General features: G+C 43.0%; 1 protein-coding gene across 6 annotated transcripts in view; it reads right to left on the reverse strand.

Annotated features, from left to right (window-relative positions):
• Nucleotides 1-863: 863 nt before the first annotated feature.
• Nucleotides 864-27,838, reverse strand: part of AFF2 (ALF transcription elongation factor 2) — a 499,551-nt gene continuing 472,576 nt past the window's right edge. For 5 of the 6 annotated variants that reach the window (XM_020974795.2, XM_078147880.1, XM_020974798.2 and 2 more), the window contains 7 exons: nucleotides 27,352-27,415; nucleotides 24,470-24,606; nucleotides 20,890-20,961; nucleotides 20,428-20,521; nucleotides 15,687-15,736; nucleotides 7,759-7,946; nucleotides 864-1,617 (listed from right to left, as the gene is read on the reverse strand). In XM_020974795.2, coding sequence (XP_020830454.1) covers nucleotides 1,496-1,617; nucleotides 7,759-7,946; nucleotides 15,687-15,736; nucleotides 20,428-20,521; nucleotides 20,890-20,961; nucleotides 24,470-24,606; nucleotides 27,352-27,415 — 727 coding nt within the window. In that variant the 3' untranslated portion in view covers nucleotides 864-1,495. The remainder of the gene's footprint in view (nucleotides 1,618-7,758; nucleotides 7,947-15,686; nucleotides 15,737-20,427; nucleotides 20,522-20,889; nucleotides 20,962-24,469; nucleotides 24,607-27,351; nucleotides 27,416-27,838) is intronic. The other variant, XR_002322059.2, reaches the window with a different exon arrangement.

Below are 27,838 nucleotides of genomic sequence, written 5' to 3' on the forward strand. Positions count from 1 at the left end.
TCATGATGGTATAGACTTGAACCGAATCAACCCCAACTGATCATATGGCTAATCAGCAAAAATACCCATATAACAATGGGAACTTTAGGAAGCTGATAGGGCCAGATACAGAATTCAGCCCATAGGTCATCAAACAGTATAGTATTACTTCTAGGTAGTGAAAACTTGGATGTTGTCATCTATTTCATGAAAGAGTGCCAACCTGCCAACAGAGTATGAGGAATGGCTCTAAAGCAGGTATTATCAGGGTTAATTACTGGTTCAAGGTCCCTCCAGATGGCTTCCATCTGCAGTAGCCATGTCTATAGTGTAGCATTAGATTTTGTACCTCCCATTGAGGCATATGTATATACATGTGTGTATATATATATATATACATATATATATATATATATACATACACATACATATATATGTATATACATACACATACATATATATGTATATATACACATACATATATATGTATATATATGTATATATACATACATATATATGTGTATATATATGTATATATGTATATATATACATATATACATACATATGTGTATATACCCACACATATATAAATACACACACACATACACACACACACACACACACACACACACACACACACACACATATTAAACCAAGCTTTCCTGTCAAGGAGAGCCCTTCTTCAAGGGAAGTCTAGGGAAAGATGAAAACTTTGTCAAGTTCCAGAATGGAAAGGGAATGTGTTAGTAGACTGCCCAAACCACTCAAAACAAATGCCGGCCCTCTCTCCCATAGTTTTTTGTTTTTTTGTTCTTCACTATTCTAATTTGACAGCAGAGAATTAGGACAGGTGATGAAAACAAAAGGCAACCCAAGAAACCCTCTAATAGCATACTGGTTAGCATCTTTAGAGTGGCATTGGTGTGTTGCTTTGTCTTCTAACACTGTTGGTTCTTAGATATTATTGGGGCATCTCCCCAGGGAGTTTCACAATGAAAATTGTCACTGAAGAGCACACGACCTCAGCCATGAATCCTAACCAGTAATGAAGCAGTGAAAGGCTTTTTTTCTCTGGCTCATATGAGTTTAGATTTGGGGGACAGCTATATGATTTATAAAATTTTCATCTCTGCAGGTTCTCTGTGTCTAAATTCTCTTCGTATACATTTATGCTTTATTTCTTGGGAATCCGTCATCTTCACAAAGTGCTTTCTTTCCATTTTTAGTTTTAGGCAGTGTGGACATGAAACAAGACTGCAGGGAATGTAGTATTCTGTAAAGCATAGAATGGGTACACAGTTGTAAATATGTAGCTAAAATAACCCACAATCGCTAGATGACTTAACATATACTACTCTGGAGATGTAGTGTCCACTTACATCGATTGATTTCTGCTTCCTGCAGATATCAAAAGAGGCATGAAAATGAACACGCAAATCCAAAGATGTTTCCCAAATGAACAAAGTTCCACTGGTAGAGGTAGAACTGTGGGATGATGAAGATGACGGCTCAGTCATTAGGACAGGTGGGCTTCCAGGCGAAGCCAGTACAGTCCTTGGCGGATGTAACGAACCAGGTTGGTCATTGTGCTGTGTTGTGTCAAAGGCCCCATCAGTGAATCTAGATCTGCAAAGAATTCTGGAAACAAGAATGCAGGTCAGTTAAGATTGTTCAATGGCATTGGGCAAATTTGCTCTAGAGAGCTAAGCCAGGTCTGCGTGGCACTCCCTACCACCTAAAATTTAAAGAGTGGAAAAGTCAATTATTTGGCTCTTTACTTAGTCCATCTACCAAATTCGTTAAACTTGTTAAAAAATTATTTTCAATTTTATTGATATCTTATCTTTTTAGATCACTTACATTTCGAAATATATCTTCTCTCCTACCTAGTAGGCCATATCTTTGTAATAAAGAATAAAACAGAGCGGGGGGGGGGGGAGAAAGCAATTCAGAAAAAAACTAACCTAAGTTTAGACTGAGTTAGAAAGTCCCCAAATGTCCCACTTCTTCAAAGAGGGGAGGTAGGTACATTTTCTCATCCTTTCTTTAGGGCCAAGCTTGGTCATTATAATTATACAGTGTTCACTTATGGGCTTTTGGGGTACAGGGTGTTCTTTCTGTTTATACTGTTGCATTAAATTGTGGATATGGTTTTCCTTAGTTCTGCTTACTTTATTCTGCATCAGTTCATGTAAGACTCCCCATGCTTATCTGTATCCTTTATATTCACTGTTTCTGATGACAGAGTGATATTCTGCTACATTCATCTATCACAATTTTCTCTAGCCATTCCCCAATGGATGGGCATCTATTGGTTTTGGATTCTTTTCTAGTATAAAAAGTGCTGCTAGAAATATTTTGCTGTAGATAGGATGGACTCCTTGGGGTACATTTTTTTAAGATATAGAGTTTCAGACTTGGACAGGACCTGGCATCAAGTCCAACTTCTGTATTCTACAGAGAAGGCAACCCGAAAGCCCATGTATAGCAGAGCTGGGCTGTGAACTTGTTAGAAGGGTTTTTGGTGGTAAAACTGGTATGGTGGTGGTAGTAGTAACAGGAGGAGGAGGAAGAGGAGGTTTACAAAGCACTTTATATATGTTATCTAATTTGATCTTCACAACAACCATGTGAAATAGGTGCTATAATTATCCCCCTTTTTACAGATGAGGAAACTGAGGCTGAAAAAGTTACTTGCCCAGATTAAATGAGATATTTATAAAGTGCTTAGCACAGTGCCTGGCACATAGAAGGTGCTATACAAATGTTTATTTCTGCCACCCCCTGCCGCTACTCACATAGCTGGTAAGTTATCTCAGAGTTCAAACTCAGGACTTCTAGACTCTTAAATCCAGAGCTTTACCCACTTTGCCACCTAGCTTCCTTAGACCAATGTAGATTGGTAAAATTTTGCCCCTGATTGAGGATTGTTCTGTGGGGACCCACTTTGGGGAAATAATGGTTGAAAAGGCTTTCAGGTAAGAGAGAAGGGTGTGTGTGTGTGTGTGTGTGTGTGTGTGTGTGTGTGTGTGTGTAAGGACCTAAGTTGGAATTTTCTTATCAAGGATATGGAAATGAATGAGTTACAGCCCTGGGGATAAAAAGAGGAGAAGCCAACATGCCTTGGGTCTGGCTGACTCCCAAGAGATGAGTCCCCAGTGTAGGTACACTCATTATCAATGGATAAAGGAAAGCCAAAGTGAGTATAACAGATGGGCAGGAGGCAGCGATGGAGGTCAGTGAATTCTAGAGGAGGTTAGAGCTCTTCTTCAGGGGACAGAAGTGATCCATTTCAGTGAAGAAAGTTGAAATGGAACTCCTTTACTTGAGAAGAGGAGGAAAAGGGAAGATAGGGTGTATATATAGAAAGCGAAAGGCAGAAAGCCCCAAATAGTGAGCGTAAGTCAAATGTAAAGTCAGATCCTGGAGAGAAGGGACTGTGCTTGGGTTTTGTCTTTTGTGTCTGACAGGCACACACTGAGTGGGCATTTAAGAAATGCTTGATTGCTTGCTGAATGAAGCCAGTCAAGCCACTTTCCATCTCAGTAAATAGCTGGGATGTAGTTAGAGTTTTTCATAGAGGTTTGTAAGATTTCTCATCATTTGTCTTTTGGGGTTTTTATTTGAAACTCATCTATTTTTCCTAGAGTTGTCAGTAGTCAAAAATCCTTGCCAAGCCTACAGAAATACTGTGGTATTGTTTCTGAGACATCAGAGAAAAGGAGAAGTTGAAAACCTGCATCAGATTTGGCAGGGGATGCCAGGTAGAAAACTTAGTGGTGGCAGGAATGCCAAAGAAGCAGGTGCCGGAGTCCTGGGGATCAGGAGTTAGTCTGGAAAAGAGCAATGTCTGGGGGCCTTCATGCTGGCAAGAGGCCCTTTCCTTACACCAAGGCTATCAGTGAGCTGAAGCCCTGAATTATTTTTCCAGTTGGAATGCTAATAAATCCAAATAAAAGCATTAGATTTGGAGGCGGCCTGGGTTTGCCTCCCTCCTCTGCTCCGTGTGGCTTTGGGCAAGACCCTTCTCCCTTCTCCCCTCTGGATCTCAGTTTCCAGCTCTAAATTTCCTTCCACCTCTAAATCCTATAAACCTGTGATCTGACTCTATACTTCAGTGCTGGCAGATTGAAAAGGCTGTGGTGTAAAAACGCCTTTCAGAGCATTTGAGCAGAAATGACTAAGAATTGGACCAGATGATGCCAAATTTGGTTCTCTTCCCTTTGAGCTTATTATAAGCTGACTAATGATGTTTTCAGCACCGCTGGCTAAAGGCCAGAGCTATTCTGAGTCAACATCGAGCAAGACACAAGCAAGCTCCTTGACAAACTGTGCTAATGACAAGATTAGCACCATCTCATCTAACAACAGAGGGGGCACCACATGCTGGTGTGGCAAAATTCTGAAGGTAAAAGATGAGCCTTTGTTTCAAATGTAGGGCTTGATGCATTGAGTACAGTGTCAACTGTCAATAACATTTGGATACCCTCACTATCAAAAGGAATGATTTTTCTTTGGCAGGTCTTACCCAGGAAATCTCCCACAACATTAGAGAACTCATTTAGGCTGATGGTATAGCTCCTTGTTTAATACCTTGCTTTGTAGCCATACTCAATGGGTCAGTCAGTAACGGATCTGTAATGGATTCTTGCATCCTTTTCACGAGAGGTACCTTGTCTGAGGGGAGCCTTCAAGACTGCATTTTGATCAATGAAGTAAGAAGAGGCAATAGGTGGTGCTAGAGTGGACTCAGGGAGACTTAAGTTCAAATCCAATTTCAGACATTTATTGGCTGTGTGACTCTGGGTAATTCACTTAACTCCTCTCTTCCTCCATCTCATCATCTGTAAAAGTGTCATAATAGGATCTACCTCTCAGGCATATCGTGAGGATCAAATGAGATAATATTTGAATACTGCTATCTAAGTACTAGCTATTATTAAGAAGCTTTTTTGAAATCAAGAAACAGTCAGAATGTACTGGGATCCAGCCACTCTTACCTTCATCACCTCAGGTGCCTTTTCCGTTTCCTTACTACATGTACGTGTCGGTCAATAAACATTTATTAAGGATCTACTGTGTGCCAGGCATTGTGCTAAGCTTTGAGGATATAAGTATGAAAAAGGACAGGCTGTGCCCTCAAGGAGCTCACAACCTAATGGGAGAAGTCAAGGAAGCTGAAAAGTAGGAGGTCGTGTCGGGGTACAGCTAGGAAAGGTGCCCAACCAGGAGGCATGGTGGAAAAGTCAGAGAAGATCCTAAGTAGCACAGCCAAGTGAGAAATGAGAAGTTTGGAATTGAGCTCTCAGAATATCTCTGTGTGCATACTTATGTACCTACATGTCTATCCATATATGTTGTCTCTTCCAGCTAGAAGAGCACTGATTTTGTAGTTAGGAGCTGGATTCAGATTCTGCCCCTATGTCCCTTCTAGTGCTGTGATCCTGTGACTGCTGAACAGACCAGTGGGCAAGGACTGTTTCCATTTTGTCTTGGAATCGTCAGTGACCAGCATAGTGCCTGTCACATAGCAGGTCCATAGTAGGAAGTGCATGTTTATGGCATGGAGTGGGGAAGGAAGAAAAAACTCAGGGAACTTGAGAGCTAATTTCAACTATTTGAAACTCTGTCATGTAGAAGAGGGATTTAGCTTGTACTGGGCACTAGAGGACAGAGCCAAGATTTAATGACCTGGAAGTTGCAAATGGGCCAATTTCAATTAGACGCCAGGAGAACCTTTGCAGCAATTAGAGCAGTTTGGGGTGCCCTGGGAAGCACAGGGCACCCTTCATCAGCTCTTGAAGTTGAGAGTGGATGCCCACTAGTTGACTGTGATGTAGTGGGGGTTCCTTTTGGGGAATGGGTTTGAGAAGATATGAGCCCACCCCTAATCCAACTGTTCTCGAGAGTTTTGGGCCCTTTTAACTGACATTCTCAGATCTTATACTTGATGCTATCTGTGACTCTTGAATTCAGTAATCTAGAGAAGTTGCTAATGCTTGAGAAAGTGGGCTTAGTGGAAACAGTGCTGGCCTTGGAGTCAGCCTACATTGGAGGCCTCTAAGACTTACTAGTATGTGAACCCAGTTAAGTCATTGAAGTTCACTGTACCTCGGTTTCTTTATCTGTAAAATAGGGATAATAATGATAGCACCAATAACACCTTTTTCCGAGAGTTATTGGGAAAATCAAATAAGTAAATGTATGTACTTTTGAGACCTAAAGTTTAAATGTGAGCCAAATTATTACTACTACTAAAGCAAATGATATCAGAAATTTAGTTGCAGGCCTTTCCACAGAGGGATTGGATAAACAGAATATGCCAGCAACAATCCTTGGCTGCCATAGAAGGTTCACATGAAATCCAATGCTATGGTGATATAACATAAGAGGAGAATTTGGGAAAATTCCTAAGTGCTTTGAGGTCCCCAGAATAACTGAGAAAGATAAGTGCACAAATCAAAGTAAATTATTAGCTAAACAAGAGAAGTACTCACATTTAAAAACCTAGTCCTATAGCACTGAGTTCCAGTGACTAAGCCCCAGCACAAGTAATCATTTGAGAACTTGACCAGATCATGCATAACGTGTGTATATGTATATGTGTATGCATATATGTGTGCACATGAGCCTAAAGGTATTTGACCCTAAAGTTGATAAACATACTCCTCCCAAAGCCCTTGTCTCTGGCACAAGGCTCAGTCCCGCCCCTTTAACTAAGAACACGCCTGTGCAGTGAATTGATCCCTCTAATGTAGTTTTTACTTTACACTGTTTCTGTGAAAGCCGACACCTGGGGTAGGTGGGGGAGGCATGCACGTGCCTTCCTGGTGGATGTACAACATCCAGGTATGCTGTGAAGATGTTCTCAAGAGTCTTAGGGAATTTTATTATTTCATACTATTGTTACCTACTTGGCACGTCAGCAAACTGGAGAGCAAAACAGGGTCTCCTTAAAAAAAAGCTAAGCTGGTCTCAAATAGTGCTTGCAGCTGCTAGGCCTGAAGTTGGCAGTGATATGAGGGCCTTCTACACATGCAGACATCAGAATGATTTGGGTGAAAGGAACTGTTAGTTTTGCCTATGATTTCTTGATGCTTAGCAAAATCACTTTTCAAAGCTGAGCAGTGGAATTCTTGTCAAAGCCAAGTATTTCTTCTCCTCAGTCCTCAAATCAGGGAAGAAAAACTCAAGGCCCAGGGCCCTTTTTACACTTGTATTCTGACTGCTGATAGGTAGTTAGATTGGGAAGACCCTGATAATGTAGTCCCGCTGTCATCACATGGCAGTATTGAAAGGAATCGGAGTCCTTGCTCTGAAATGCAAGATGTCTTTTCATTACTGACAGACAAGACATTAATGACTCCAATGAAGGTAGAAGCACCTTAGTTCAAATGAGAAAAAAATAAAAGAATTTTGTGGTGCCCTAATTAATTTGCTAATCATTCTGCCCTACTGGCCTCGTTCCTCTGTTTCAGTCTTTATTATAACACACATAATGGCGAGAGGTTCTGCGGTAATTATTTGCGTGTGTGTCACTGTTAAGATCTGTTCAGTCTCCTTCCTCTCCACCCCTCCCCCACACATATACAAACAGTTAAGGTGACATATGTGTCTCAACCCTTGAGTCCTTTACCGCCTGGGAAACCTGAATGAGCAGCTATTACCAAAAAGGTACTGAAGAGTGAAAGCCCCTCTCCCTCCCCACCTCCCCCTCACCCCCACGTAGAATACAACCCCTTCAAAACCACATTATGGAGGGAGTGGTCAAATAGTCACCTCTGTTCTCTCTAGTGAGCCTATCTGCCATGTCCCAGTGTTCGTAACCACGAAGCACATTGTTGGTGATGTTAACGTGGCTGGCTGCCATGTGGTGGATTCGATGAGGAATGACAATAGGTCCCAAGGATGGTAAAGCACTTGATGATGAAGGGCTGAGGGACAAAGGTGATGGTGTGTCTGTGCTCCTAGGGAAAGGAAAAAGAGTCTCATTCTCAAAGCCACATCATCTCCCTTCCTTTGTCAAGTATTGCAAAAGTCTTTTTTTTTTTTACTATTTTTTTTCAAATGGATAGAGATACTTTTTGACTGATAAAATATAAATTCATTTAAAAGTACCACAAAAAATAAGGCATAGTGATGCAGACATTGGAGAACAAAGAGGACATCTTGGAGGCAGAATCTTCCTATGGACTTTGGGACCTTACTAATGCCACTGTCTATCAAGTACATTGATGAAATCATAGGTCCAGACTCCTTTCCCCCCAAGTCCCCCCAAAATCCAAGCGCATTTTTGGCATCAGGAAGCTCTCTCTCAAGTTGGGTGTATCTGAGACAAGTCCCCTAACAGTTTTACACTGAGGCTCTAGTGTATTGGGTTCATCATGATGTCTAGGGAGGGTGAGATTTTGCTAACCCAACCTGTGGTAGGGTTGAAATTCAGAGCCTGAACTAGGGATTGGTGTGTACCCTCAGCTACAGGGTAGCCAGTGGGCCTGGAACACCAACATGTGGGGGGTCTATGGCATGGGGAAGAGCTAATCCCAGTGCCCTAGAGAACAAGAAATGCTGCCAATCCTTCTGAATTGGGTACCCGAGAGCAGTGGTGTCAAACTTGAATAGAAATGGATCCCTGCAGGCTGCATATTGACCTAGAAAACCACAGATGAACATTATCTGTGTAGCATTTTTATTTATTTTGTTAAATATTTCACAATTATGATTTAATCTGGTTCAGCCACACTTGGGAGCTTTGTGCAGCCCTTTGCTTGTAGCCCAAGAATTTGACACCTCTGCCCTAGGGTAAAGGCCAGTTGTCTCATTTTCCCCTGGATTCTGAACATTCAAAAATGAAACACTCATCTTCTTAGACCACAGTGCCCAGCTATGTCCATAGTACTGATCTAGCTTGGTAAACTTTGTTTTAGGGCTTTAAGTGACCCCCAGAATGATGCTCTCTACATATATACATAGATGCATGTGTACATGAATGTACTGATGCTTAGGGAACAAACATCACAATCTTTCAGAGAAAGCAGCTCTCTCCTGGCCATAATGATTTTCCTACCTGCCACCAGAAGCAATGATTGGCAGTTAGCAAATACTTGCTGGCCCATTATTGGAGTGTTTTGTGGAAACCACAATGACAGTTTGCTACAAATCCAGTCATCACAATAAGCAAAGTTCAGCTCTTAAAAGCCCCCCGTGGAGCCGCATTAGAAACTAGAGGCCAAGTAGGCCCATGAATGTCTCACTAGGGTTCTTGAAGGCCTGCTCTGGACATCTGCTCTTAATTGCTGACAGTTCATCTGTGTTGCCTATATAAAGAGGAAGGTTTTGAGTTATCCACTTAGTGTGGGACTAATGTCCCAATATCGATTTTCTTTGAATTCTAACACTAGCAATTAGAAATCATCTGCTGGCTGCCCACTGTGTGGGGGTCATCTGTGGCTATCTCTCCTCACATGGTTTAGATTCATGTGGTTGAAAAATCATTTAGGGCTGTTCTTTTTGGGAATGGATTTCCAAATCCACAGTCAAGGTTTGTAAATTCCTCAGCTTCCCATCTTCCTTCCAACTGCTTGCCCAGGCAAATATATTGGCTTATCCCTGGAAAACCTACTTGGGAAACCAGTGTGAGAGAAGAGAAATGCCTTGTTAGTAACACAGTGTGTCTACCTCTTCCTTTTCCTTCAGTCTTTCAAAGGAAAATTCCACATAGAAATCCTGATAATTCCCTCTTTATCAGCTGTTGCTACGTATAAGAAATGAGGGTGACTTCAGGTCTGCCAGCTTCCTGCTGGGCAAGCCCCCTCAAATCATGACAGTGAACACTTCCTCTCTGAATGGCCATGTGTATACCCTAAATGGTAAAAATGCATGAATGAGTGAGGGGATGTCCCCTAATAACCTTAAGACACAGTAATGCTGAATGTCCACAGATGAAATCTGAGAGTGTGCTCCCCACCTGGTTCATGGAGCCCCTTCTGTAAACCATGTATACACACATGAGCTTCCTTTGGCTCAGGCTGGGCCGTAGGAGAAAGTATAGAATGCCAATAAAAAAAATGAGTCTTCATGCCCAGAGATCTCTGCCTCCACGCTAGGCTTCCACTTGTCTGGCATAAAATGGTGTGGGATTCTTCCTGCCACCTTAGTAACCAGTCACTAGAAGCCATGGGGTTTATAGGAAGACAGGTTAGAAAGAAATGTTGCATTCCTTGTTGATGGGATAGTGCACAGCATCATGAGCTGCATCCGAGCAGTGGCCATAGCCAGAGAGAGAAGTCCATACTTCTGTTTGATGCCAAGACATCAGAAATCACTGATATTGTCAGCACCAGGAAAATTGCCACTTCTGGAGATGGAGACCTCTCTAGAACTAACCATTTAGGATTAGAGAAGGCAGATGCGTTGCTTAGGGTTGCACGGCTCATGCCGTAGATGGGAGGGGAACCCTGGTCTTTCTGACTTCTCTGATTCCATTGCTTCTCTGATTCACCTGTTATACACTCCTTAGAACAATCCCCAGAATGATTGTTCTACACCTTGTCTTTTCAGGTCACAAATCCCTTTCTCCTGTGGCTGACCTGAGCACCTAGAATGTTTTAGGTGGACACTGTGGTAGATCCAAATAAGATCCAAATAAGCAGAAAAGAGAGACATGAACACAAGTAATTATAATGCAAGGTAGGCTGTGACAAGGCAAAGAGGAGGGGCTTCAGTGGCAGGAGGGCATCATCTCTGGCTTTCACACCGAAGTGGATAACTCGACCTCACTTTATGGACAAAAAATGAAACAGGCATTTCTTTACTCATGTGAATTCTTCCCTCCAGTCTCAGAGGAATTTTTTGGGCTCTACCAATGGCCAACTGCATCCCATTCCGTGCTGACTCTTAAAGGCCATTGCTCTGCAACTCTGCCAGCTGTTTCAAGTGCTGTTGTCTCCTCTGTCTAAAAGCATCTCCTCCCCTTCATGTGCACCGGTGTTTCTCTTACTTTTATAAGCAACCAAAACCAAAACCTCTCATGACTTCACGGTGCCCTTGTAGCTGGCATGTTTCTCTCCTTTGTTTCATATCGAATTTCACAAATGAGTAGTCTCTAACCGTTACCTCTTTGGCTGCCATCCTTATTTTGCCAATGAAATTGCCCCTTTAACTATCAGTAGTAATTTCTTCCTTCCTTCCTCTCTTTCTTCCTCTACCACTCCAGTGCTGTTTGATACTGTTGCTACTCTCTCCCTACGTGGTTTCCATTCCATGAGGCTACCCTCTTTTGGTTCTTTGACTTCTTCTCTAACTGTTCCTGTCCCTTCCCATTTTCTAATCTTGGGTATTCGCCAGGTTTCAGTTCCTTGCTCTTCTTGACGTACTCAGCCTCCAGGACCGATATAAGGAAAATCTCTCTGACTAGAACGGCGGTAAAATGATGTAATTGCTGTTAAGGGATGCTAAAGTCCCTCTTTTTGTGGCATCAAGCCTGCATGGCTAGAATGATTGAAATTCAGTCTTGCTTGGAGGCAAGGAGACTGCAATAATTGACCTCCAGAGGTTATTTTTCATCCCATCATTCAAAAGCTTTAGGACCTAAGTGAGTGAGCTTTCTTTATAAAGAAGTTGCTTTCTTAAAACTGTTTGAAGGCCCTTGACAATCTCAAGTATGCATTTAAACTCTTTCATTTTTGAATTTAAAAAATGCTCTTATTTTTTAAGAGCTACTTGTCTCACCCTGCCCATTCTCTGTTTGTGTGCAAGGAATAGATTTCCCTGGGCTTTTCCATTTTTATCTTCTGAACTTCAAAGTAGAATCTTTTATTGACTCTATGTATCAATATCAGAGCAGGGCCCAATTCAGTCATTCAAGTGTGATAAGTTATTGCTTTTTTAAAAATGAAGCTTTTCCTTCATTATGAATATGGAAATGATGTTGAAGAAATTATGTCTGCACCTGTAGTATCTTGTCTGAGTATTTGGAGAAAGAAGATCAGTTATACTTGAAATAGAAAAGTGTGAAAAGCTACTGACAATGGGGGCTTGTATTTATAAGGGTACTTTTCCTTTCTAAAGTGTTTTCCACATAATTTAATTTACTTTCACATCTGTGTGAGAGATGATGGGCAGGTGGCATTATTTTTACTTGACTGTAGCAAACATTGATTAAACGCCTTGTGTGTGCCAAAAATTGGGGCCACAGAACCTAAAATGAGCTCAGTGCCAGGCCTCAGGGAGCTCCCCCTTCTCTTTGCCATTAGCTGTGCCCTTCTCCTTTATCCTTCCTATCCATCCATTCTTATCAGGCCCTGTCACTCTCTTCTCCTCATCAAGCCCTTCCCTCTCTCTCTTCATCTCATGCTCAGTATGCACTCCCCCATGTTCTGGCCTTCCCTTTTACGTGCTCTCCTGTTATCTGTTTCATTGTTCAGGATGCTGTTGTTTAGTTTCTGTCTGTGGTTTATTTATGTTTTTGCTTGTGTTCCCCATATTACTATTTTTATTGTATTACAGAACATGTTTAATATTTTTGCCTTCTGTACATTAGCGAGTTTTATGTGCCCAAACATATATTTTACATATTAGTGTTGCTTCTCCTCCCCCCTGCAATTAATGTCGTTGATACTAATTGGATCTCGGTCTTCAGCCATCGGCTCTCTGGTTTTCTGCTCTGTTACAAGCTTCTTGAATTTCCTGAAATTATTTTGCTTGCAATTGTTTTTCTCCTTTTTACTCTTCTCTCTCGCTGCCCAGATAAGAGTATTATTTGGAATCCCTTTTTTCCCCTCACTGTCCCTCTTTTCACTATTGCCTTTCTTCACTTACTCTCTCCTCTCCCCTTCTTGACCTAGAATCTCTCCTCAGGTACCCTCTTTTCCTCCCTCTTGGTTTCTCTTCTCTCTCATTGCATTCCCTTTATTCCCTCCCTCTCTGTCTCCTGACTCTTTCCTCACCTCCTATAAACACACTTAGGTTATACTGGTCATCCTTACAGATGTCCTGGTCCCTGCTAACTCCTAGGCTTATCTTCTGCAGTCCTCTCAAGTGCCCCTTCTACTTTCCTATGTCTTAGTCCGATGTAGCTGGGCTTCTGCCTCCACCGCTAGATTCAAACTTTGTGAGCTGATCACCTTTTCTTAGTCATCACCTTTGACTTCTCATTTGTGCCTGTGAATCCAAAAATCATCTCTCCACAGAAAACTCCCAAGTTTCTATATCTAGTCATACATCGTTGACTGCTTGTTCATATATGGTCTTCTTGGATGTCTGGTCATCATCTCAAATTCAACATGTCAAAAACAGAACCCAATATCTTCCCCCACTCCAAAATTTTCTGTTTTTGTTGAGCGGGTCACATCATTCCAGTCAGTCCATTTCCCAACCTTGAAATCATCCTTGACTTTTCACTTTGCTCCTGGATCCTAGATTGTCCAGGATCTGGGCCCTTGCTAGGATGTCCACCACCATCATTCAGGCCCTTGTCACCTATTGCCTGAACTACCGTGATAGCCTCCTAACCGGTCTCCCTGCCACCAGTCTCTCCCCTCTCCAATCCATCTTCCACACAGCTGCCAAAAAAATCTTCTGAAGGCATAGGATTGACTGGGTTACTGATTTGCTCAAAAAGCCGGGTGGTTCTTCCCTATATTACCTCTAGGATAAAACATAAGCTACTCAGCTTAGCATTTAAATCCTTTCACAATCTGGTTCCAGTCTATCTTTTCAGGCCTACTGCATAGTAATCACCACCCCCTCCCCTGATCCCCCTTCTAGGAATTCTCTTTCTGAGCCAAACTGGGTTATCAGGGGTTTTTCCTTGAACTGGACACTCCATCTTCCCCCTCCCCCTCCTACATTTGCATAGCTCCTCCCTGTTTAATCAACAAGCATTTTATTAAGAGCTTCCCGTGACATGGTCCCAGTCCTCAAAGAGTTTACATTTTATTGGAGGGGCACAACAGGTTCGCAGACTCCAGACAAAATAAAGATGCAGTAATTTGGGTATGGTGGGGCATTAAAACCTACAAGGAACTGCCTCTTGAAGTGAGTGGCACTGGAACTGAGCCTTGCTGTGAACTAAGGATTCCAAGAGGCAAAGATGAGAAGGGAAAGCTTGGAGGACAGCCTGTGTGCAAAAGTGTTGAGGTGGGAGATGAAATGTCACATATGGGGCAAGTTGACCAATTTGATTCATAGAGAGAAAGAAATGTATGATCAGCTTGGAAAGCTAGGACGGAGCTAGACTGCAAAGAGCTTAAAGTGCTGAACAGATAGGCTTGTATTTATCCTAGAGGCATTGGGGAGCCATGTATGCTGCTCCAGGTGGTACATGGACACTGTGTAGAGAATGGAAAGGAAAGGAGGAGATTGGCTGTGGGGAGGCCAATTAGGAAGCTGTTGGCCTAGTCTAGATCAGGGGGGTTGGAGGTGGTTGGAGACAAGTTTAGGAGATATGTTTGACAAGACCTGGCAGCTGGTGTCTTCTCTCAAGGCCCACTGCAGAGGCCACCTCTTTGGTGAAGCCTTTCTTGTGATTGATTCCTCCACTTGCTACATATTCAAAGTTGGAAGGGTCTATAGGGAAATGCTGTTGTGGGAACGCCTTCAAACCAACTTGCCTGTGATTTTGGAGATGAGTCCAGTCCTATTGCCTGGCTCCTGCACAACTGGTAAATGCCAGAGGCAGAAACTGCACCCAGGGTCTGGTGACCCCATGCCTAGTGGCTGAGCAGCTGTACCCTGCTGTCTCTAGTCTATGTGCCTTGCATGAAGTAGGTACTTAACAGATGTTTGGTTGTTTTTTAACTTAATCGTTTATTGTTATAGTTGTTGTTATAAGTGGGAAAATCCAGAGATTTTAACTGAATTCATTTAGTGCCAGTAGTATATGGTCTCTTTGCCGTCTCTGGATTGGACTATACAGCTTCCCAAGTACTTCAGAGATTGTGTCCAACACTCCAAATTGCACTCTTAAAAGAAACCTTTTGTAGAGGTAGAAGGGGCCTTAAAAAGAGCTATTACAACTCCTTCCCATGGCAAAGGAAGAAACTGAGGCACAGTCCACGATCAACAGCTAGTCAGTGTTCTGTCGAAGCCGGGTTGGAACCCAGGTTTCCTGATGCTCTCTCAGTAAGGGCCCTGAAATATTGATGTGCTTCCCATAAGGCCACCCTAGTGAGATGGTTTCATTGAGCCTCATAGCATCATTACGTGATATGATTTTATATTTTAGGTCAGGGTATTTTAGCATTAATATAAAACCTGTCATTATGGCTCAGATAATTGGCTGACTAAGTGCCTTTCCATTTTCACCACTATTCTGTCTTTAGTTTTATTAAACAGCACTTACCATATATCAATGAATATTTCATTGGTCTTTTATTACTGAGTGAATGATTGAAAAACTGTTGTATTGGCAGTTAACTTTCCTTTAACTCCCTGAAATGGTGGTACTTGCCACCTAATTAGTGGCTCTTTTTATGACCCTCATTTGGCTTAAAGATCAAAGGGACCAACAATCTGGTGTCCAATCACCTTTCGACTTTTCAGTTTTGTCCTTTGCTAAAGCCTGGGACTAGAGCAGTGGGATGCACCAAAACCACCCTCATTGAGGAACTCACCTTCATTTCGGAGTTGTAAATGTAAAAGTATTTTTGGCCTAGAAAAATCATTCCTTTTCATGAAGAAGCAAGTAAGTTTTAGAAAATACTTACTTTCCACAGCTTCCCCATGGAGATGGTATCTGGGCAGCCTTGGAAGAAGTCTGTTAAAAAAGAGAGAGAGAAAATGAGGAAATCTATTTTGTAATTTATTAATTCAGAAACAGATGGAAGTGTGATTTAAAGTACATTAATATTGATTAGAGCGTTCCTGGCTGCCTCCTGTTTCGTTAGCAGGAGCCAGAATGTATGTATGCAGCATGTCAGCACCCAATGCACAGTGCTTGATGAAAATAGCTGGTTAGGATAATTAGTGGGCCCCAATCAGGACCATGAAAGTCACTTGATGAAAGACATGAGCTACTAAAAGGCCCAGTGAAATCAGAATCAGTTTTCTAAGAAGTGTCTTAATTATCCTTGTATGAAATTTAGTCTGCAAAACAGGTTCTTGTGAGTACAAAAAGCTGGTCACCTTTAGCAGGAAGCAAAAACTTTTCCCAGGTGGAAAGATGCCACCTGTAAGGGGGGTAGGGCCCACTTGAAGTAGGTGGGAGAAGACACTTTTCAGATTCTTTAGGAAGGTGGGCTGTAGACAGGAAGACCAAATTTAGGGAATTAAAGCAGCCCTCTCAAGGATCTTTTTTGGCATTTGGCCACTCATTTCATTCGAAAGTGAAACTGTCTTTGTACTTCCTGGTAGAACTGGGATGACTTAAAGAACAAACTGTTAGTATATTTGTGTATATGCATTGGTGGGGGAAGGAGGAACCGAGAAATCTCTCTGAGTACAACAGTAACAGGCCCAGTACTGAGTACAGCTGGGCCTTTGTCAGCCATCATCCACTTTGGGAACCAAGCCTTGTGGGGAAGGGGATCACCAACCCTCTGCCGACCCCTGCTGGGCCCCAGCACCACCTACTGTCATGACCAAGGGCCACTGACAGGTCCGCAAGGCCAAGAACCCTAAGAAGGGCAGCATCCCCTAGACCAGTGGCTCTGATTCCGCCTGGCTCCCACAGCTAAAATCCAGGGATTATAACTCTTGGGGGATGGAACCTAGCAACTGACTCTGAAGGTGCTGTAGCCCTCAACCTCTTCAGCAGCCCTAGCTACTGAAAACCCAGAAAAGAAAGTTTTTGCTGTTTAGGTCCTTGAGATTGGCAAATGGTTGGACACCAGGATTTTGTAACTGTTCAGTTGTTTCAGTCATGTCTGACTCTTCGTGACCCCATTTGAGATTTTCTTGGCAAAGATACTAGAATGGTTTGCATTTCCTTCTCCAGGTTCTTTTACAGATGAGGAAACTAAGGCAAACAGGGCGAAGTGACTTGCCTAGGGTCACACAGCTGGTAAGTGTCTGAGGCTGGATTTGAACTCAGGAAGATGAGTGTTCCTGACACCAGGCCCAGCGCTCTATACAGTGCAGCACCCCCTAGCTGCCCTGCCATCAGCATAGCTGGCATTTACCTATCAATTTAAGATTTGCAAAGCACTTTACATATATTAGCTCATGTGGTCCTCAATAATTCTGTGAAGTAGGTGCTAGTATTTTTCTCCATTTAATGAAACTGAGGCAGGCCAGAGGTTCAGTGACTTGCTCAAGATCACACAGCTAGGAAGTATCTGAGGTGGGATCTGAACTTGGGTCTTCCCAACTGTACATCTAGTGCTCTACCCCCTTCACCACCAGCTAGTAGGGTTTTATTAATGGAAATTGCTTTAAAGAAAATACATTTCCATCAGCTGTGCTACTGGGCCAGGGGTCCTTTCAAAGGGCTTGTCCTTGAACCCTCCTTCTATGGACGCATTTCTCCGTATTACAGTGTAAGCCCCTTGAGAACAGGGCCCGTCTTGCTTTTCATGTCCAGCATTTCACACAGTGTTTTACATGGAGGAAGATCTTAATAAAGGCTTTATCTTTCATTCATTTGTCCTTAGAGCCTCTCTGCTTCCCTTGTATCAAGTTCCATGTAGGCATAAGCAATATTGTTTTTACAAGAACCTTGTTTTGCTCTATGCACCATAACCAAATAGTATCCAGAAGTCAACTTCTTCCTGTGACTAGGTGCCTTCGGGCAGTCCCTGGGGACCAGCCCAGCTCAGGCGTTAGACATTGCAGAGAGATGGTAACTATTTTCCCCCATAAAATACCCTTTTCATTAGCAGTTGTATTTACATGAGAGACGTTGCTTTACACACACAGTTTAAGGTTTTTAAAACTTTGGGCCCAATTCGTACAGGTTTTAAGTCACTGTCTAACTTGGTGGTTCTTTCTAATTCTTCCAGTGGAAGGAGGAGGACAGGGTACATCTGATTCCTTAGCCCCAGGTGCTAGCTTGAATTTCCTTCCCATTTCCCACAGGCCTTAAGACTTTTCTGTTGCTTTTCCTCAGGGAATATGGATCCCCTAAGGTTTTGTTGTTGGGAAACCGTATCCAAACTTATCTAAGAGTTGTTCTCCTTAGAGCTTAAACCAGAAGTGAAGGGATTCTGGTGAAGGAGAGAGTGACCTCTTCTTCTCATCCCTCTTCTAAGATATTGCTGGATTCTTGTTTTTTTGGTCCTTGGGTCCCTATCCGCTGCCCCTCCCACTGTGGTGTGATGCTTTGCCTATACGTCATCCAATCCAAATGACCTTGCCTATCTCTGGTCAACCCCATCAGAGCCTCAGATCTCTCCAAAAAGTGTGATTTTAAGCTTCTTACAGTGAGATTTGGGGCTGTGAAATAAGGTCTGTTATCCATTCATGCCGTTTTTGTCATGAGACTGCCTCTTGTGATGTTGTTTCTCTGAGAGTTGAATTTGAAATCAAGTCAGGTCAGTGGGCAGGTAATTTGGCCTATTTTTAAGGCCTAACTCCCCTAGATATCATCCATGATATTTCTGCTAAAACACCACTTTGGTCCACATTCTCTTCCTGGGGAGTTGGGTGTAGTGGCAGGGACAGGTATCTCTTCCAGCTTCCCCCACAATCCCTAGGGAAGCTGAGGAGGGGAGTGCCTCTGGAGCCTCCTGGCCCTGAAGAAACAGTAGCATCTCTGGGCCTGTACTTCAGGCACATGTGCAGTGGCCAAAGGAGCCAGGCTCCCTATCCTCCCAAGCCACTTGCACCTGGTGGAAGCACTCCAGCTGACACCACTCTCCTCATACTTCTGATGTCTACACATTACTCCAAATCAACTTGTTATTTTATTGGATGAACTTCTCTGTTTAGCTGTAAGCCCCTTACAACCTAGCCCCAATCTATCTTTTTAGCCTCGTTGGATGTTAATCCTCTTCGTGAATCCTGTAATCCAACCAAAATGGCCTTTTCTGTGTGTTAGTCATGTGCTATGCATATGGATGTTTATTTATCTATCTATCTATATAATAATAATTATTATTGTTATTATTACACACACACACACACACACACACACACACACATACACACATACCTCCTGTCCATTTCCCATCTCTGTGCCATTGTACAGGCTGTTCCCCACGCATGCCTAGAATACAAGCATCCCTCCCTGTCTTCCTTAAAGACACAGCTCAAACAGTACCTTCTGCATGAAGCCCTTGCTGATCCTTGCAATGAATCCCACCTTTCCTCTCAAACCCTCTTGGAAGGCTCCACTTTGTACTGATTTCCTTTATACCTGTCTGTACAAACCTACCTGTCTTTGTTGTCTCCCCATCAGAATGGAAGCCCCCCACAGGCTCTCATTCATTGTATTTGTACCCTTGGGGCTCTGTACCAACAATCATGGTAGGTCCTAGTGGGCTGCCTACTGGCTGTAAGGCTGCCTGACTCTGGAGAATTTCTCTGTGGGCACTTGAGGATTGGGTGATTCTACTCTCCTGTGCCTCCCAGAAAGCAATCTTCTCTCGGATTCCTTATAAGCTTCTGATAGACAGTGAGAGGTGGCGATTTCCTTTCCTGGTAGGTCCCAAAGACTGCAGTAAGTGATCTTGTGGAATATACCTTTATACAGAGCCTCAGGTGAGGGGCCTTTTTGAAGCCTGCCAAATTTTGTGTTTGAAGACTCCATGGCAGGTTGTATGGCATACTGGGCAGACCACTGGACACTGATAGGGAGCCATGCCCCCACCCCTTAATACTGGTGGGGAGATCTTGGGTGAGGCCTGGAACCTTGCTTTCCTCATTTGTGAAATAGAGCCAGTAATGCTTGTATCACCTTCCTCATGGGATTTTAGGGGAGGATCCAAAGAGCTAATGGGTGAGAGGGCTTGGCAAGTATGAAGCATTCTCAAAAGGTGCGGGAGTTAATTTAACTTTGCCTTCTAGCCTGAGCTCTCTATAGCCGCTTGGTTACTGTTGCCCATTGTGGGAAGGATGTATAATAAATTCTTGCCCTTTCTCGGCTAAGAGAGACAGTGGACTTTGTACCTGTTTAATGGTTATTGTCCCTATTCCCACACACTCACCGGTTTTCCCAAAGGGACTTCAGTGCAGAGAGGGACAGAAGGCATGCTCTGACTGTAAACATGACTTTCAAATATCACCAAAACTGCCAAAGGCCATTTTTGTCAATCAGGCCAATATTGAGGTGACTGAACCATTTTATTTTCTCTTCTGTGACCCAAATCAAATGTAAGCACAGAGCTGGGTCCCTAAGGAGGGGTGGGCAGGACCCTGCAGAAATGGAAGAGGCAGTGGCTTCCCCAGTCAGTATAACCTTGCTGCCAAAAATCTTGTTCTTTGCAAATTGACATTTAATAACGTGCCTGTCAGATCTCATTAGTCATTTCATTCACCAGCTCTCTCCAAAAGATACAAAATAAGGATTACCTTAAAATATTCCATCAGAGATCTGGAATACTTCATAGCATGGTCCCTCTTTAGCTTGAACATTCTCAAGTACAGGAGTGATAAGCATCGGTAGCTGTGGTAATTAGGAAAGGATTATGTTAATTCCGGTGTTTAATGAAACCTATAAACTGTATAAAAAAAGGCAATATGTATATATTTTTAGTTTCTTTTCTAAGGCTAGATAGACTGAGAAATATAAGAAAATAATGGGAAAAGTAGGGGAGGGGAAGAGAGAAACATTAAAATCCCATCTTGATAACAGTATAAATGAGAAAGCTAAATGTTTAGTCAGCTGCTGAGGCCATCCATTAGTTATCCTTTAATAGTTTAATAGAAAACAAGAATAATGGTCTGGTCTAAGCAGCTTATGGAATTCTGCAGCTCTAAAGTCTTTTTTTTCCAAGCTTCTAGTTGTTTCCTCATGTTGTCCATGGGACTCACCATAAAATCGCAAGTCTCTTGTCCCATTCTGTGGCAGAAGAGCAGGTGAAATTCTTGAGCCTCAGGGCATACCTTTGGAAATAAAGAAAACATTCAGTCCTCCTTGAAGGCAAGTGCTAGTGGGTGCCCAGAGCCAGAACCTACAGGCCCAGGAGCTCGAGAGCTCTTTTATGCAGAAGCATGAAGATAAGCACAGAAAAATGTGGAAAATCATAGTCAGAACAGTTTGCTAGGAGAGGGCTGATGTCATATCCTGAAACTAAAGCAAGCACAAGTCTTTTCTGGGCAGTGGTGAATGACCTTCTTTGAAATATTGGAAACATAGGAATCCTGAACTCCCTGGGAGCTCCTCCGTAGGGGTTTTCCCTCTTGTGATGCTGCCCATGGCCCATCATTGACATCTTTGGGTTATGCCCTTCATAAACTTACTGATGGGGATGGGCGGGAGAGGAGGGAGGGATGGCATCAATGGGGTCTCTTGATTGTCTCCCATTCTGGGAGAAATCCTCTGTATTTTCTGGTAATGCCCTTCTCTGATGACATCCTTTCTAGCGTTCTGCATGAGCCCTCTCTCTCTCTCTCTCTCTCTCTCTCTCTCTCTCTCTCTCTCTCTCTCTCTCTCTCTCTCTCTCTCTCTTTCTTAAGGCAATTGGGGTTAAGTGACCTGCCCAGGGTCAGACAGATAGTAAATGTCAAGTGTTTGGTCTGAGGCCGGATTTGAACTCAGGTCCTCTTGCATTCTGCTCATACCCTCCAGTCAGAACTTTTCTGGGACTTTTTGTGGGAATCTCTTTTACATACATACATGTATGCTTCATACATACATACATTACACATTAGAGGTGCCTTGGAGCCAGGAAGGCCCAAGTTCAGTCAAGTCCTGTCTTGAATGCCTGCTGACCCGGGGACCCTAGGTGGATAAGATGTCCCCTCTGGGTCCCAGGCACCTCTCTGAGGCAAGAAGTTGTAGAAGAGCAGCTAATCTGGCTGTGGAAACTTCCTCTCTCAATGCAAAGTTCCCCACTCAGAGGAAGGCACCTGTCAGGGCACCTTGAACTTCACCTCTACACAAAACCCCTATGTGCACCTATGGACAGACAAAGGTGGTACAGTGGAGTCAGGAAGACTCATCTTTGTGACTTCAAATCTGTCCTCAGATACTTCTCAGCTGTATGACCCTGGGCAACTCACTGAACTTCTGTCTACCTCATTTTCTTCATCTGTAAAATGGGGATAATAATAATGCCTACCTCCCAGGGTTGTTGTGAAGATCTGATGAGATAATATTTGTCACGTGTTTAGCATGGTGCCTGGAGCACAGTAGGTGCTATATAAATGTGAGCTATTTATTATGATGATGTAGTATACATCTGACTGGTGGTATTCTAAGATCACTTCTCCAGCTGGTTAGGACCTTCGAGATTACCTGGTCTACCTCCACTCATGTTACAGATAAATAAAGGGAAGTGACTTATTCTAGGTCTCAAAAGTAATGAGGGACAGATTTGGGATTGAAATCCACAGTAGAGAATTCCACATCCCACATTCTCTACACTGCCCCCTCGCAGGGAAGTGATCCTATCACATTATTATTTTGGGGAACATGAGGTGGGTAGCACACTGATGGGCGGGTGGTAGCAGAAAGGCATGCAGGTAGTAATTCACCATATCTGTGGATGACAGATGTGCTTGACTCGATGCCAGCTCTGACACCAGCATTATGGGGTTTCATCTTCTAACTAGGCTCTGAAAAGCTTCTTCAGTATTTTCTAGACAAGTTCACTTAGAGGGCTACTGTGTTGTTGTTGGCGGGTTTTTAAAGTTCCCTCCTCCTCCCTTACAAAAATATTACTGTTTCCCATTTTGGTGAGAAAAGGGTGAAGATGCTGCCTCCTTTCCCCTTCCTTTTTTCCCTTTTAACTAAGCACACTCTATTCGGTGCATTGAGGCTCTTGAAAATCAATTCATTGCATAAAATCATTGTACTGAGCTTTAATGCAATTTCACAGGTACTTGTGCTAGAATAAGTAATAGGGCTCAGTGTTGCATCAGGAAGTTTAAAGGTATATGAAAGCTTTGATGAGTTCTCATTTACAAGGAGGTAATGGAGTGCAGGCAGGAGCTCAGTGCCACAGGAATCCTAACTTCTCTCATGGAGGGCCCCCCCCCTCACCCCAGTGAGACAAACTCTGAGGGGCTCTAATTCTACTTCCTCTTGCTCCGTTATGTCCCTGGCCCTGGGAGTGCCCATTTTCAGACACAGGGACTTGATGCATGCCACTCCCACCCCCTCCCCCACTCATACAATATAAAGCATAGTTTTATCATACAATAAACCCCATTTCCTTTTCCAGCAGGATCAGAGGCCTATCAAGGGCTCTGAAACATTTAAGTGCCATTGAACTGTAAGGGGCTAGTGGCAATGAGGAATGCATTTCAGCTGGCATTATTTTTCTCCTAAGGTCTAGAAATATCTCCTAAGATCTAGAAACAAATAGAGGAAATGGGGGGGGGTGCTTTACTAGTGTCTCCACCCTCTTTAGTGGGGATGAGATGTACAGCAAGGCAGTGGAAGGCACACCAAGGGCAGAGGGAAAGGATGGAGATTTCCCATTAATCCCTTTACTTTGGTGAAGTTGACCTGGCCCCTCAGTTTATCTTGTTTAATTGAGATCACTCTCCAATCATTAGTTACACTCTGTTTCCATCCTATATGCAAATACGTGTTGCCACTCTGTTAGCAGAAGAGTGAATATTATGAACCAAGAGACTATTCACGAGGCAGAGTAGTTGTTACAGGCCCCTGAAGCATGGTGCAGTTGGAAAGAGTCCTTGGATTAGGAGTGAGGAGATCTGGCAGCACGAGGAGGGGGGTCAGATAGGACACTCTCTCAGGCTCTAACAGTGGATGCTCTGCAAGGATCACAGGGGATGCTTTTTCCTTTTTTTTCTTATGTATGTGCCTTAAACGACTTTTGTCTCCTCCACAACCTAGACCAATAGCCTGGAAAATTTCATTTTTTAAAAGTAAATGAAACCAGGAAACTTTGTAGTTTAATCTCTCCCCTCTCCTCTTTCCCCTTCCTCTCCCTCAAATGCCAGTACAAAAGGAAAAAATAAGTCTGTTCTCCATCTGTGACCTTAAATGCCAACTTGGAGCTCAGAACAATTTTTTATAATCAGGACAGAAAACAGGGTTTATAATGGAAATCCTGATAGCCCCACTTTAGGGATTTTGAATTATAAAACTACACCTTTTAAAAGACAAGTGTCGTTGCCAAACGGTGAAATGACTATACTTTATTTCCACCCACTACATTTCCATTTTAATTTTATGAATATTGCAAATGATAACATTCACATTATAACCTCTAAAGGGGCTAATTTATAAAAGCAGTGTCCATCAATTATAAATTTTCCATGACATTAATAAAATGGCAAGAACTAATTATGATGACTTCAGAAATGAAGATGCCTTGGACAAATCATTAATATGTTGAAATGATATTTTTTAAAACATAGCAGGTTCTAATTATGACTGAAATGAGATAATGAAAATGATCACAGTAAGGACATTAACCTGATGAGCTCCACGGTTTCAGAGTACATGGTGTATGGAGATTTTGCCTCCAGTGGGTCGCGCTCCATTGCGTTGCCGCACTCGATGAAGGAGAGGGCTGCATCGGTGTAATATACGGCTTTGCCAAACTTCTCTACCTGAAATGGACAAATGGTTGTTCAGCTTTTCTCCTTCAAAAAGAGAGATCACACAAAGAATGGGACACTTTTTAAAAGGTATCCATTATTCCCCTCAAGGATAAGTGGACTGACTTTTGGAGGTGACTATGTCACATAAAAAATGAAGGAGATTTTTTTTTAAATGCAGTCTAGCCACCTTTTCTCCCCTCCCTTGGTGTGAGATGGGAGACAGGTAGACTGCCTCAATGAGACCCAGCTGCAAACTGGACTGAAATTGTAGCCTAGAATCTGTTTTTCCCTCCTGTTTTGATTCACTGCTTGTTGTGAGCACCCTGCTACATGGGAGAGAAGTAACAGATTGGTGCCATTAGTCATGAAAAATGTGAAGTTGTGGTAGGGCTGTTGACAAAAATCTCATCACTTTCATTGTCAATGATGCCCTGCAATAGTGTTGAAAAGCCCCAAATAGAGCGTTCTGAAATATTTTATTTCAGGAGAATTTAATGGCAAAAGGGTTTATCTCTGATAATGGTCATCATGAAACTGACTCAGGCATCCTGATTTCTTCTGATGTGTAATGAATATTGTATATGACATTTTCTACTGAGGATTTGATAAGAGTATTTAACGTTTTCCATTTCTGATAGCTATATGTGTGCTTTCCACTAATACAATCTTTTATGTTAAACAACCAATATAATGCTCTTTGACAATTTCTCTCTATATCTCTTATCAGAATATTTTCTAGGCAACTGTAAGGGTTTCAGTTCTCAAAATGGCACAGTAGCTATCTCTACCAAAGGATTAAGTAATGCCAGAGAATGATTCGAGTTACAGATCCAGCTGAATCTGCCGGGACAATGGCTCCCTCTTCTTAAAGTGAATACATGTGCTTCAGCTTTTATGTACTGCAGAAAACCATAGCTTAATTTCTGTAAACTGTTGGGTAAATATTTATTTGCATGAAATTCAGCCTTTCAATCAAAGCTATTCTGGGAAAACCTGTGCATCCATGTGAGAGATTTTGGTGGTGGTATTTTCTTTTCCCTCTCATCTCACAAAGTAATTTCCTTTAGCCTTGAGGCTCCCAGACTCCTGGTGGCCTGTCTTTTGGGGACTCTCATCCCCGGTTTTTGACCTCTTTCTCTGGAGCTGGCTGGTGCTGTTATACATGCTTTGGTGGCAGACAGACCCAACCTGAGAAGGGGAAAGGCTGATGCTTGGTCTTAAGTGATTTCTCCATCTCACTTGTTTGAACTTCTGGAGAAATTTGCCTTTGCATAGTCTCAGATGTCCAGCTTGGCTGGGTCACATCTGCTCAAGTAAAGGACATTTGATTTACTAGCTTATTTGGGCTCTGGCTGACGATGAAAGAGCTGAGGTCCTCCCTTAGTTGTGCTAGCAATTTGTGGACTTCTAGAGAGAGTTACCATCACAGGCCTTTGCCTCATCCTCCCAGCATCTTGAACAGAGCTGGCAATTTTGCATGTCTCCTCATGTGAGTTTGGAAGCTCATGAGAATTATTTCTGGAGGGATGATTCCAACCAGTGGGATGTTAGTCCCAGACAGCAGCTGTATGACTTTATTTGACCAAAAGAGAAACAAAAATGACAGCTTGTGAGGCACATGCTGATGGGTGGTTCTTAGGAATCAATGATTGGTTGCCAAGAACTCATACATCATGCAGCAATGGTGTGGTGCCCAATTAAGAGCTCTCTTAGGGTCAAGCTGCCTGTAGCAGAGAAGTTCTCCCTATAGGCCCCGCCTCACCGTGTGGTGCCGTCTCAGGGTATTTCTGCTTGAACACCTCTCTTAATGGTGTCAGGCTTAGTCAAAGGTGAGGAAGCAGAGAGCAACATGCCACTCTTAAAGAGACTCCAGAAAAGAAAAAGGACAGAGTACACAGAAACCCTTGTTGGCACAGATGGCTACAGGTTAATGTTAAAATGAAGAGTGTTTCCCTTTAAGGGCTCATCTGTGGGGAGGGCCTTCTGGGGGAATAGCTGTCAGTATTATCTTAGTCCACATTCTTAGCCTGAACTCCTCACTGTGGGACACCTTCGACAGAAATGCATCTCAAGAGATACAGCTAGCTTCATGATAATCAGGGCTTCTTGCTCAAATCTGCCAGTTTTAGGTGTGAGGGAAAGGGACTGGTTTTCCTAAGGTCTTGAGGTACCCATGTCAGCTGAGAGGCCAAATAGATGTTATGCTTCTTTTCCTGATCTTTCAAGGTACATCTGAAGGGGGCCAGGTATGGACATGGGCTGACCCCTTTTATCTCATAGGGAAAGTACAAAATTCTCTTCCTAAGCCTTCAGGACTTTTGTGAAATGGATTTTCATTTAAAAAAACAAAGCAACAAGGGGCAGCTAGGTGGTGCAGTGGATAGAGCACCAGCCCTGAAGTCCGGAGGACCTGAGTTCAAATCCGGCCTCAGACCAAACACTTGACAGTTACTAGCTGTGTGACCCTGGGCAAGTCACTTAAACCCAACTGCCTTAAACAACAACAACAACAACATAGATTGTTCAGTCCTTAGAAGTGGTATCCATCCCAAGTGGAGGATATTAGGGTTAGGAATGAGTATGCTGTGGAAACAGGAGCCACCTTCCTCATTTCTCAGCAGAGGCACTGCTCGGCAAAGGGTGCTTGTGCTGGGCTGCTGGAAATGTCAGCGGTGGGGCCAGTCCTTAATGGGTTTTCTTCAGGAACATGCATTGTTCAAGGGAAAAGAGTAGAAAAAAATGCTGGGAACGTACCAGTGCGTCAGCTTTGTGCTTCAGCTTCTTGGCCTCCTGCATGTAATAGTCAGCATTGTGAGGCCTAAACAAACACAATTCAGTCTTTCAGTAGGCTTTGGCATCATTTGATTAAAAGATTGAATAGCCCAAATATTTCTGCTATGAATCCCCGTACAGTGCCCAGCAAAATGCAGACAAACACATCTACTCCCGTTATGATAGACCTACAAATAAGTGGGCAAAATGGCCCATTTTAACAAATTCTGCCTTCCGCCTTCCCCCTCCCCTGAGTAGGAGCATCACGTACATAAAATAGATCAGAAATTCCTATTGGTCCCCCAGCATACATATCTACTGGAGGAAGGAAGCACAAAAGTGGCACAAAGCAGCCCAGAATTAAACCTCCTTAATTGGAAACATTGAAATAGCACCAGCACAATCAGAGTACAGCATGTGGGGAAAATGCCAAGGCTTATTGGGGCCTCTGCCTGAGCCTGGCCCAAGG

The sequence above is a fragment of the Phascolarctos cinereus genome, unplaced genomic scaffold, assembly GCF_003287225.1.
Source record: "Phascolarctos cinereus isolate Bilbo 61053 unplaced genomic scaffold, phaCin_HiC Scaffold_8;HRSCAF=390, whole genome shotgun sequence".
Taxonomy (NCBI): Eukaryota; Metazoa; Chordata; class Mammalia; order Diprotodontia; family Phascolarctidae; genus Phascolarctos; species Phascolarctos cinereus.